The sequence below is a fragment of the Zingiber officinale genome, chromosome 4A (genome assembly GCF_018446385.1).
Source record: "Zingiber officinale cultivar Zhangliang chromosome 4A, Zo_v1.1, whole genome shotgun sequence".
NCBI classification, from domain to species: Eukaryota; Viridiplantae; Streptophyta; class Magnoliopsida; order Zingiberales; family Zingiberaceae; genus Zingiber; species Zingiber officinale.
Window position 1 is genome coordinate 81,284,737 of NC_055992.1, and position 12,307 is coordinate 81,297,043.

The 12,307-nt window shown below is 43.0% G+C and overlaps 1 protein-coding gene and 1 long non-coding RNA gene across 3 annotated transcripts; one reads left to right on the forward strand and one right to left on the reverse strand.

Annotated features, from left to right (window-relative positions):
• The first annotated feature begins 3,877 nt into the window (after positions 1-3,877).
• On the forward strand, positions 3,878-7,794 carry LOC121970027 (trihelix transcription factor GTL1-like). 2 transcript variants are annotated; one of them, XM_042520415.1, is made up of 3 exons: positions 3,878-4,751; positions 5,574-7,137; positions 7,220-7,382. In XM_042520415.1, exons 1-3 carry the CDS (start codon positions 4,375-4,377, stop codon positions 7,229-7,231), a joined length of 1,953 nt encoding a protein of 650 aa, XP_042376349.1. In that variant the 5' UTR covers positions 3,878-4,374; the 3' UTR covers positions 7,232-7,382. The 2 variants fall into 2 exon arrangements, with proteins under 2 accessions (XP_042376349.1, XP_042376348.1); XM_042520414.1 differs by having other exon boundaries at positions 3,902-4,751; positions 7,216-7,794.
• LOC121970028 lies at positions 4,160-5,331 on the reverse strand. The gene is made up of 2 exons (XR_006108821.1): positions 5,224-5,331; positions 4,160-5,074 (listed from the first exon to the last, which is right to left on the reverse strand). It is a non-coding gene; the product is annotated as an uncharacterized LOC121970028 (long non-coding RNA).
• Positions 7,795-12,307: the final 4,513 nt, after the last annotated feature.

A 12,307-nucleotide genomic window follows, 5' to 3' on the forward strand; every position in this document is an offset into this window, starting at 1 on the left:
CTTAAGCTCTCGAATCATGTTACCCATCTCCTTGAGATGTTGGGTCGTGGTAACATTCGAGCATTTTTTACAACTATCAAAATTGATAGTTAGCTGACAGAGTTTACTCAAACTTACTCCACTGTACTTCTCTCTAAGGGTTGCCCAGACAACATGAGCCGATGGTACTGGCTCATACTCAAATACCAGGTCATCCACCATTGAACTAATCAATATTCCCTTAACAATAGACTCTTTCCTTTTCCATGCCTTATAGGCATCAAGGTCACGTCTGTGCTGTAGAACCGTCAACCGGTTCCTGCATGAATTGATTTACAGCCTCTAGAACTTCTTGTTCCTCAAGAACGTATTGTATTTTGATGTGCCAGAGTTTGTAGTTATCCCCATATAATTTCTCTCCCTTATTGAGTTCAGCTATGATATTTTTAGTTGTCATGATCTACATAAATAAACACATTATTTATTATTTTAGTGGAATTCACATATGTGTAATTATTTATTGACTCAGTGTAAATTAGAATTAGTTTACAAAATTAAGTGATAACATTATTTCTACTCATCATTTGTATGTTCTAATCTAATCAACATTGATCAATCATATTACACACATCCCATCTAATGAATGAATCATTATTAAAATGAACTAATCATTTTTCATATGAACTAATCATATAGATATATGAACTAATCATGTTCACATGAACTAATCATGAGCAAGTTAGTTAACACATAACATAGTTATTTATTTATCATAAATCTGTTCGTACATAACGACAGAAATTATTACATGACTCAAATATTAAATGAGCTAATACTGTTCGTACATAACGACAATAAACAGAACACTAATAAATTAGATAGGCCAATACCGCTCCCACTAGAACAAATACTAGTGCAGCAGCCAACATTATCCCTATTAACCTGGACTCATTTGTGATAATCTCATATGGAGCAACTTCAGGATTTTTTATCAGATCCATTTCTAGATCTTCCTCGAACATTTCTTGGTCCTCTTCAGACTCTTTAGGCTCTTCTTCACCCATACAGTGAAGTAGTTCCTCACACAGTTCTAAATATGTGACGCGTCCTTCATGACGTCCCCATACATAGTCTGATATTACCCTAGGATACTCTGACAATGAATGCATCAATGCCCAAATCCTATAACTGTCCAGGACTAGAAACTCTTCTTGCTCAAGTTTCCAGAATAGTCTATCAAGTCTTTTAACATGTCTATCAACTCCATAAACAGACTTATACTCTATCTCTTGAATCTCCTCCTGGAGCTAGTTTTGCCGCACTTCGCGACGAGTTAATGTAGTAATCGTCCAAGCCATCTGAAAAATTGAATTTAAATAAGTCAATACAAAATTAACTAAGCAGTACAAAACCAGTTTAATTCAATTTATGCAAATATAGAACCATCATTATAAATCAAGAAAAATAAATCTTCTTGATTTTCAGGAGTTTAAGTCAACTGACCGATTGGACTGGTTGATCAAGAGTCCGGATCTTAAGCTTAGTTTATGGTCCTCATTAGAACTAATCTAATTGGGCAGGGATTTCTGACCTATGTTTTGTTATTGTTTAAGCCCATTTAAGTCAATCTTAGACTTATTGATCAAACTTATGTCCGTTTGATTCATCCAATTGCCCATTGGATTAATTCTAGCTCATTAGAACAAATCTAATCTTTTTGATCAAATCTGAGATAACAGAACTAATCTAGTCATATTTGATCAGCCCAACTTCTGTAATCAAGATCACCTCAATTAATTCAATAATAAATCAAATTAGTTAAATCAACAAATATTTTGAACCAGATCTAGGTATTATTGAATCAAACTGGTTTGCTTAAATCAACTAATAATTTAAACCAGATCTGGGTTTGATTAGATAAGTTGGTCTGGTTCAATTTTCAATTACTTGAATCATAAATTAATTAAATATCTATTTATTAATTAATAATACATTCCTATATGCATTTAATTAATTAATAAATATATTTAATTAAAATTTAAACATGCACTGTTTATCTATGTGAAGAAGAAAAAAAATAAAAAAAACAAACATGCACAGTTTTTGATTGATTCATGAATCGATTGAAGATTGAAAGAAAAAAAAAATTACATGAACAGTAGGCATTCCACAGCCGACTTCCACCGATATTTTAATGTGATCGTCGGTGCTCCTCTGCCGTCATATGTTCGGGAGGAAATCACGACTTCGACAGCATTGGCGATTATTGCGAAATCGCAATGTCATCATTTTACAGTTAATTTCATGCTTTCAGAACCATAATTTTGGCTCTGATACCATTGTTGATCCAGATAGCATGAAATAAAATCAGAAATTAAACTATAAATGACTTACATTGATCTCCCGAAGAAATCGCAGAAGATGTCGTCGAAGACGCTGTTGCTTCTGTCGCCGAGAAGATCACCGCTTGGAACCTCCTCGAATTTTTTCACGAACCAAATCCCAGAGCCCAAGACGTTCTCTTCCGCTCGCACACTGATCACCTCACATCTTTGCTTCCCTCCCTGATCACCTCTCTGATCTTATCTTGGATACCTTTTATAAGAAGAAAGAGGAAGACGAAGGGAAAGGACGCCCCTTCATCTCCTTGACGTTTGTAGAAAGGAGAGATGAAGGAGAAGCAACGTCCCTTGTCTCCTCTCAACGTCCAACAAAAAATCTTTACATCGATTACCATATTCCTTCTCTAAATTTAGGGAATAAAATTTATTTTTTAAATATTAAAATATCATTTAATTTAAGAAAAAAAATAAAGATAATGGATTAGATAATGAAAAGTACATACTACATAAAAAAGAGAAATTTTTTTTAAAAAAAATAGAAGAGAGAAAAGAAAATAATATAATAAGATAATAAAATTTTTAAGATAGTTAATGTAATACATAGTGAAAAATAATTATTTAAATTTAATAAAGTAGACATTTTATCTTAAATTTTAAATATATTATAGAAAAACTGAATTAATAAAATATATATTTTATCCTAAATTTTAAAGATATCATATAGAAATGGATATGAAAATTTTTACAGGAGTAAGTCATATTCTTAATGTACTTGGCCCAATCTACTTAGACCTAACTATTTGACTAAGTCAACTAGTTTGATCATCTTAACTGATTTAATTTGATTTAATTTAATATACTCAATTTATTTATCTTAATATTAATTTAGAGAAATCAAAGGAGGTAGAGTAGTTACCTTTGACGCCTCTGTAATAACCCTCTCACTATTTTTCCTCCCACCCCTTGTCATATTCAACCGAGACAGATGGAACTACTAATTAATTAACACTAATTATATGTCATTATACAACGCCAACTTTCCCATTCCGTTACGGCTTAAATCATTGTGACTAACAATGGCGACTAGTCGCCGACATCGTTGGGAAGAGGAAGTCGTGTGGCACATGAACAGCAGATTCCTACGTTTCCCCACTTTTACCCACTCGTGGCTGCTGCCAGCGCAATTAAAACGTAAAATCGAAAGCGGGTAGACGTTGGCGTTTTTTTATTTTTCAATTGTTTTTGTAAAATGTTTTTCTTTTTTAAAAAATAAAAAAAAATCTCAACTGTGGGATCCGCGAAAATCGTCCGTCACGTTCTACCCTCCTCAAGAGAGGACCCCCATTCACACCTGTCACAATGTGTTGCTGTCCCCCTTCCCCACTCTAATCTTCTTCTTTTGTCTTTTCCTTTCCACAGCCAGGAATATCTAAAAAAACAAACCACAAACTTATTGAATAATTGAAGGTGCCGAATTCTAAAAGGGAGAAAATAATTACAAAACTATATACTTAAATTCTCCATGAAGCTTCATCCTCCCCTTTCAGACTGTTGGCTGAAGGGATTCAACAGGCTCTTGCTTGCTTGCTTAATTGTGCAATTATTAATGGTGTTAATTAACAGCGAGTCAAGGTAGCTTTGTGTGGCTGGACAGCCAGCCATAGAATTTATTTACTCGAAGATATTTGCAAATCGATTTGCATAGAGGGAGGGACAGGATAAGAGAGAGGAGATGTAATATATTTGTGTTGCAATAATTGTTTAATTTTCTTTTCTGCCAGCATATGCTTTCTTTCTCTCTTTCCAGTTGTCCATGCTCCTCCCAACTTTTTTTTTTATTGTTTTTTTTTTTTTTCCATTTTTCACTCCGTGTACTGAGTTCCTTTTACGATTTCTGATTGCTCCAATCCCCAGTTGATCATCCACCTTCCTTTCTCTCTCTCTTTCTCTTTCGATTTCTCTCCCCTCGGTCAGCAGGGAGGGAGGAGAGGAAGGAAGATACAGCACAGAATCCATCAATTCTACTTCTTGTTGCTGGCGGCAGGTCACCGCCATGCAGCAGCAGCAGTCGGGAGGAGGCCCACAATTCCTGTCCGAGATGGACGCTACTCGACCTCAGGTGCTGGTCGACCCCACACAGCCGCCGCCGCAGCAGCAGCAGCAGCTGGCGGTCGAGATCCCCTCGCCGATCAGCTCCCGTCCGCCGCCGCCGCCGCCTCCTCCTCAGGCCGCAGCCAGTTTCGACGAGCTGGGTTCAACCGTATCCGGTGCCGTAGGCTTCCCGGACGACGAGGAGGCAGAGCGAGGCGGACCGTCAGGCAGCAGGTGGCCGCGTCAGGAGACGCTGGCGTTGCTCGAGATCCGGTCGGAGATGGACGCCGTCTTCCGGGAAGCCACCTTCAAGGGCCCTCTCTGGGAAGAAATCTCCAGGTAACGAACTGTAAACCCACATTCACTACTCCGTCCAAATTCTTCGCGCGCCGAAATGCGCAGCCTGAAAAAGGAACCCCCTCCACTTTTTCCCATCGCCTTCTTCCTCCCTCGCCCTTAAAATAATTGCGATGTGAGAGAGACGCTTTAACGGTTTCCTTGGTATCTACTTCAACAGCTGCGTGTGCGCATGTAACGAAAAACCAAACTACTTTGAGAATTTCTCAGCAAACAGGTAGCTACGCAGCGATCTATGCCTGAATTCGTACCACGGAGTCCACAGCAGCGTCTGTGCAGTGTGAGTAGAGAGCTTCAAACAGATCCTGAAAAGCAGAAACAAAAAGGGAATATATATACATATACATATATATCTATATAACTAAATTAAACGAGAGATAGATAGATTAGCCAAAAATAATTTTTCCCACTGCTCATCTATTATTGCCTTGCCTTGCCTTCTTGTCTCTTTTACCTTTGCTTTCTTGTCCTTGAAGTTTACAGTTATTTCTTTCCTGAATTCCATGGAGAGAGGTTTTGGGATGCAAAACGAATGCATTCATTCTCCTGATCGATGCTTTCCCTCACCTCTCCTCTTTAGCTGAGTTTATTTATTATTTTAGGTCATAATCGACATATGATTCAGGTAGCTAGGTGCTCTTTGTTTGGATATATATATATATGTGTCCGGCATCACAATCTCATCAGATTCTCTCTCTCACGCACTCTTTCATCTTGTTCCATCTTTGTTTAATTTAATCTGATAATCTATCTTGTTCCTTTTCTCATCGTGTAACTATATTGTGGTTGGTTGGTGGTGGCCAGGAAGCTAGCGGAGTTGGGATACAAGAGGAACGCAAAGAAGTGCAAGGAGAAATTTGAGAACGTGCACAAGTACTACAAGCGCACTAAAGATGGCCGCGCCGGCCGCCAGGACGGAAAGACCTACCGTTTCTTTACCCAGCTCGAGGCGCTCCATGGCGGTAGTGGCGGAGGCGACGCCACCGCGTCCACTGCCATCGCAGCGCCGCCACTAACGGCAGCGCCACCCACCACATTTAGCTTCACTACGGCCTCCATGTCGGCTCCTCCAGCTGCTACAAGAATCCAACCATTTCCCGTCTCATCCGTAGCCCCATCACTTCTCTCCACGCCGACAAGGCTGGTGCCCGAGCTTGGGGCCCCACCGCGAATCTCGAGCTCGGCTGCTTTCGCCGCCGCTCCGGCCGGGATAAGCTTCTCGTCCAACTCTTTGACCTCTTCTACGTCGGACTCTGACTCGGATGAGGAGATGGAGCAGTCCGGCGGCAACGCGGAGGCACGGAAGAGGAAGCGGACCAGTAGTGGTTCGGCTCGGCGGCAAATGATGGCTTTCTTCGAGGGATTGATGAAGCAGGTAATGGAGCGGCAGGAGGCAATGCAACAGCGCTTCCTGGAGGCGATCGAGAAAAGAGAACAAGAGAGAACGAAGCGAGAAGAGGCGTGGTTCCTGCAGGAGATGGGGCGGCTCAGCCGCAAGCAGGAGCTGCTGGTTCAGGAGCGCACCATGGCGGCGTCCCGAGACACCGCGGTTATTTCTTACATTCAGAAGATCACTGGCCAGTCCATTCCACTACCGCCGTTCTCCTCCTTAGTACCTGCATCTTCGCACCCTTCACATAATCCTCCTCCACCGGCGCCGCCTCCACCGCAACCACCGCCATCTATACTGAAACATGAGGCCAAGCGTCCCGCACAAGTGGTCACCGACGGCTTAAGGCCTCAAGCCTCGCCGGCAACGCAGCTTACGGCCATTAGCTCTGAGCCGCAAGAGAGCCCCGGGCCAGGCAGCGGTACTGGCTTCGAGCAGGGGGCGTCGTCGTCGAGGTGGCCCAAGGCGGAGGTCCATGCGCTGATCAATCTGCGGAGTGGACTCGAGTCGAGGTACCAAGAGGGCGGACCAAAAGGCCCTCTATGGGAAGAGATCTCCGCCGAAATGCAGCGCCTCGGGTACAACCGCAACCCCAAGAGATGCAAGGAGAAGTGGGAAAACATCAACAAGTACTTCAAGAAGGTAAAGGAGAGTAACAAGAAGCGGTCGGAGGACTCCAAGACCTGCCCTTACTTCGTCGAATTGGACGCTCTCTACCGCCGGAAGCAGTTCGGCAATGCCGGTGGCATCAGCAGCCTAGGAGCTCAGCAGCAGGAACCTTTCAATACCGATCCCGGGACTAGTCAAACCGCAAAAGAACAATTGCCCCTACCATTAGACCCACGGCTACCCCAGGAGCAGGGCAAGGATGAAGAAACGAATGGCGGAAATTCAGACACTGGAGGAGTAGTTCATGTTCCAACTAGCAACGGCGGACACACACCCAGCTGCTTCATGGACGGAGGATTAACGAACAAGGTAAGCAATGCCGCCTCACCGCTCGATCAATCACACATAGATGCATGTCATACATTTCGATTATTCCTCCACTTGAAGCCAGAAGACATTGTGACGGAGCTAATCATGGAGCAAAGGCAGCATCAAGGGCTGGAGGACGTGGACGACGAGACCGAGAGCGAAAATACTTACCCAGATGACGACCAGCATCCCGACGATGACGCGGACGACGAGGACAGTAAGCAGCAGTACAGGATACAGTTTCAGCGTTCCACCGGGGGAAACGGGATTGTGGCAACCACGACGACGGCGGCGGCGGCGGCCTCAGGAAGTTCTTTCTTGGCTATGGTTCAGTAAAAATTTGGCACCTTCTTCAACCGATAAATTCCCCTTTGTTACCCTTAATGTAGCATATCCCTAACATATACACCCTTCGTGTTTACCTTGCCCCGCTCTTGCATCTTCATTCATCCCTCCTCTGTTATTTTATTTATTCATTTGTTATGTGCGAGGAATAATAAGAATCCCACCGTGCTAGCCAACAAATTAACGTATATCTCTTATAGACGACGAAGCAAGCTCGGTAGAAACAGAGCTAGAGACGCAAAGTGTAATTAGATCTGTTAAGATGTACTACACTATTTGCTCAATAAGATTTTTGTGCATGTGCTTCATTCACCTTCCCTTTCATGGGATCTTTCATTGTTGGAGAAGGTGAAGTGCTGCCGATCGTAATGGCCAATTACCGACCTGTTGCCTTAGCGATGCGGGACGGAAGACAAATTGAGAAAGTCCATAATTAATTATGATTCCGAATGAATCAAAATGGGATGATTTACCAACCAAATCTAAATTTGTTTTGGTTCCAAATATTTTTATCCTTTTTATTATTCAAATATAATATTTAGGGTTATTTTTGTAAGTAAAATTTGAGTCTATTTAACCCTATCTTTAGTTACTTTTTAAGAAGTTTTTGATGAATAAAAACTTTCGGCTTCTCGAAATTGATTGCATCGCTTAGCTAGCTGGTTCCCTCTTTTTATGGGATTAGTATTAATTTTGGTTGGGTGCTTGCTATTTTCTTCCCTCACAATTTTTAGGGATGTCAAAATTTAATCTATCAATTCGATCTGAGTCAATTTGAAAAAAAATTAAGTTTAGAAAATTTGAAAAATTAAATTTGAAAAAAAATTTTGGTTGAGTGCTTGCTATTAAGCGTTTTCAGGTTCGGATTGGGTTTTGATCTGAGATTTTTAAGTTAGTTTAGTTTCTGGTCGGATTTGAGTTGATCCAGATTAATTTAAATTTAAGATTTAAGAATTTTTTTTGTTAAATTAAATTTAAGGGTTTAGGATTTCCCCGAGTCTAGTCTGAACCAAACCTAACTCGGACCCTGACCCCGGACTTGTCCTGGACCCAGAACAGAATTCGGCCCTGACCCAAAACATGATCAATAGATCGGGTATCGGTTGACCAAATTCTAATTTAGCCCCTTTAAAAACTGCCCATCGACAGTTAACCGTTGGGTCGAACCAGCGGTTCAATTTTTTCTCTAGTTTTGATTGTTAGAACCGCTAGTGAGGGGGTTTAGTTGTTGGGATGATTTTTTTTTTTTTTTTTGTATTTTGTTCAATGATTGAGATCATTTGATTATTTTTTCATTAATAGATATGATTAATATCCGTTACTTTCCAAACTCTATAAATAGACAATTCATTTCATTATTTTCATACACTTTTTCTCTACTTTCATTCTTAATTTCACAATTTTTACATGCTTTCGACTCCAATACTCTACACTTTTAACTTCCTCTTGTGAGTTCCGACTACAATGGAAGGAGGTCGAGGGTAAAAAAGAAGCCGAGGGTGATGAGGTTCATCATTTCGATCTTGGAGGAGAAGGGAAATAGTGAATCTGAACATTCAATCCACCGATGATGAAACCGAGCAACTTCTGAATCCGACTTCAACACTCAAAATATAAGGAAGTACTGATATAATTACTTCTAAGGTTCGGAAAATTACTCATTTAAAATTTTTCTATTTTTACAAAATATTTTGATAAGGTCAATCTTCTATTAGAAGAATTGTGTATAAAATGTAAGAACTATAATGTTTCCTATAAATCCTAAACCAATGACAGCTATGAGTCGTTGAAATCACATATAAAGTGAAGCACTCGGCAAAATTTGGATTTGATTGTGCTCAAGCATAATTATCTAGATTTTCTACTAGCAAAAGTAGTGATTCTAATTTATTTTTATATTCTGATAATGAATTAAGAGAATTATTAACTAGATTTGTTTCTGTAGAATATCTTTCATTTAGTTTTGGATCTAAATATACTTTTGAAAATTTTTGTAAAGAATGCTAAACGTGTTCCTAGCTAGAACTACAATTACAAAAATAATAAAAAAAAATTAGTAAAACAAGGGAAAAAAATTAATTGAAGAATATAATAAATTAAATAATAAAATTCCTTTATGTTGACAAACACATTCATATATAAGTGTGATTTACAATTGGATTGATAATTCTGGGAATACCTAAAAATGATTATTAGTTTATAAATGATCCGGATGTAGGGAATGGCAGGGGGAGTAATTAAGGAGAAGGAGGAGGGCTTTTTTGGGAAGAGGACGTTTAGGTTTTTTGTTGGGGGGATTAAGGCAAGCACGATGGGGGGCTCGCAGGGGGATGGCTGCCGCCGCCAGGGAGAAATAGAGGGGGGTTTTTGGGGTTCTGTTCGTGAGAGGAAAAGGAGGCCGCCGCCAGGAAAAATGGAGTCACCCTCTTCTAGGGCTCCTCGCCGGCGCCGACGCCGGCCACAGGCTGCTCCACCTCCTCCTCTCCGGTCTCACACCATCAACGCCGCCTAGGAGAGGGCGTTTTCACCGCTGCCAGGGAGAAACCGAGCACCGCCGTCGGGTATGGCACCCAGCGCTACCTCCTCCTCCGGTATCGCCTCCTCCAGCAGCAGCCGGCATCTCCAGCCGCCACGGCCGCCTCCGGCGACTGCCATAGCCGTCGCCGGCGTCTCCAGAAACCTCCGACACCTCCGCCACTGCCGCCTGCACTTCCCGTGGTGGGTGCCGGCGATCACGGCGAATACCACCTCCAAACCACCGCCATAGCCGCCTTTGGCAGCCCGCCGATGTGGATCCGGCCATCGTGCCGGTGTATTTCATTGTTCGTACCATTATTATGTTTGTTAGTCATTCGTATTATCCGGCCTGCGTGCCGTGTGCCGGCCTGTGAGCCGCTGTATTGTTCCGGACCGCTGCGACTTGATTATCGACACGACCAGCTCACTCATCCATCCGAGGGCGCCCCCCTGGGCCAGGGTACGTCATCCTGCTCGTTCTTCTTGCATTTGTTGCAATCTTCTATTATTATCTGGATACTCATATATCTGTGGAATTTGCCTCGAGCACCGAGGTACCAGAGGCCGGGGCAACCCGGTCGCTGGATACAGGTACAGTTGACCGGAGGAGGACTCCAGACGACTTGGTCAACGCAGCGGACAGATCATCAACAGGGTCATGGGGATGCGGTCAACCTTCCAGACACGTCACACCGGCAGGTTCGTTTTCTCAGCTTCCAGACAGGAACAAATTGGCGCCGTCTGTGGGAATGCGCCTGATCTGGAACGTGAAGATGGACGACGCCGGAGAGTTCTGCTATCCTCATGATCTAGGCCGCTTTTTCCGCATTTTTCTCGGTTAGCTATATGATCTATTAGTTCTTCGAGCAAGGCCCCGAGCCGTTCGCCGGAGGAGGTTTATTTCGAGCCACGTGCTCGAAAACCCGAGCCCCTCGCCGATCGAGGTTTATACTCGAGCCACGGCTCGAAGACAAGACCCCAGCCGCCTCGGCCGGAGGTTTATATCCGAGCCACGTGGCTCGATGACGAAGGCCCCGAGCTGTTCGGCCGGAGGTTTATATCCGAGCCATGTGCCTCGAAGACGGCGCCCAGCCGATCGGTAGGAGGTTTATATCCGAGCCATGTGCAGAAGAGGCAGGCCCCGAGCCGCGGGAGGTTAGCCAGCTCAAGACGGAAACCCCGAGCCGCGGGAGGTTTATATCCGAGCCACGTGCCTCGAAGAAAGGCCCCGAGCCGTTAGGGGTTTATATCCCGAGCCACGTGCCGAGCCCGTCCCCCCCGCCGGGAGGTTTATATTCGAGCCACAGGCTCGATGGCGAAGACCCCCCCGAGCCGAGCAGCCGGGAGGATTATATACGAGCCAGGGGCTCGATGGTGAAGACCCCCTGTCACGCCCCCAGAGGAGTCCCTGTCCGAGAAAATTTCGGCAGCATCTCCCCTGTACGGTGGACAATCTGAAACTTTTCTACATCTCACAAATACCTCAGCCACAGGCGGCTGGAATAATAACAGTAAATAAAATCAATCACCACACAGTTTATATATGTATTCAGCCTCTGGCTGTCACAACCACGCAGTTAATAAAATAAACAACATAATAATACTCTGACTCAAAATCAACCCTACTCAACTACACTCGTAAAGCCCAAATCCGATTTTTTTTCTTACCTCTTCTGCCGTCCAGGCAGGCATGTAGTAGAGTAAATCCAAATCATACTAAAAGTCCATCCAACGGAAAGATTCCATACAATATCCATATGTAAGTCCAAAATAAAACTAAAACAAAGTCTGATAGCGAAAAGCTAAAATGAAACAACAACTCAAAAACCAGCAGCGGAGTAGCACTACGTGCAGTGGGGACTAGCGACTGGAACTCCCTCCTGACTGCATCAACCTGAAAATAACAACAATGGAGGCGGGGTGAGTCCAACACTCAGCAGGTACAATTGATATGCAAAGTAAAGAAACAACACCTAGCACTAATCATGCGTACAGTCTCCTGATAAGAAAGATAAAAATGCATCTGAAGTAAACAGGAGAATGCTGTACTAACCAGGTCCTGAGTATAAGGTCAAACAATCCGAGTGGTATAGGAATCCTGTATGCATGTCAAACATAGGTATCCAAACAATATGCAGCATATAAATGCAGCAAACACAAACACAAACAATAAATGCATCATGCATATGATGCCAATGATGTGTCCTGGTCACCCACGCCGACGATCATCTCATACAAAAGTGAGGCCGAGTGGGTAGGGCTGTGACAACCGTGCACTCTGTCGTCACTACTCCCGATGAGTGACCGA

What these genes read in the sequence shown, in the direction of transcription:
- LOC121970027 (XM_042520414.1), top strand. Translation starts at nt 4,375, where the DNA reads ATGCAGCAGCAGCAGTCGGGAGGAGGCCCACAATTCCTGTCCGAGATG. An exon ending in CTCTGGGAAGAAATCTCCAG is followed by an intron (nt 4,752 to 5,573) that starts GTAACGAACTGT and finishes GGTGGTGGCCAG; the next exon opens with GAAGCTAGCGGAGTTGGGAT. An exon ending in ACGGAGGATTAACGAACAAG is followed by an intron (nt 7,138 to 7,215) that starts GTAAGCAATGCC and finishes CTCCACTTGAAG; the next exon opens with CCAGAAGACATTGTGACGGA.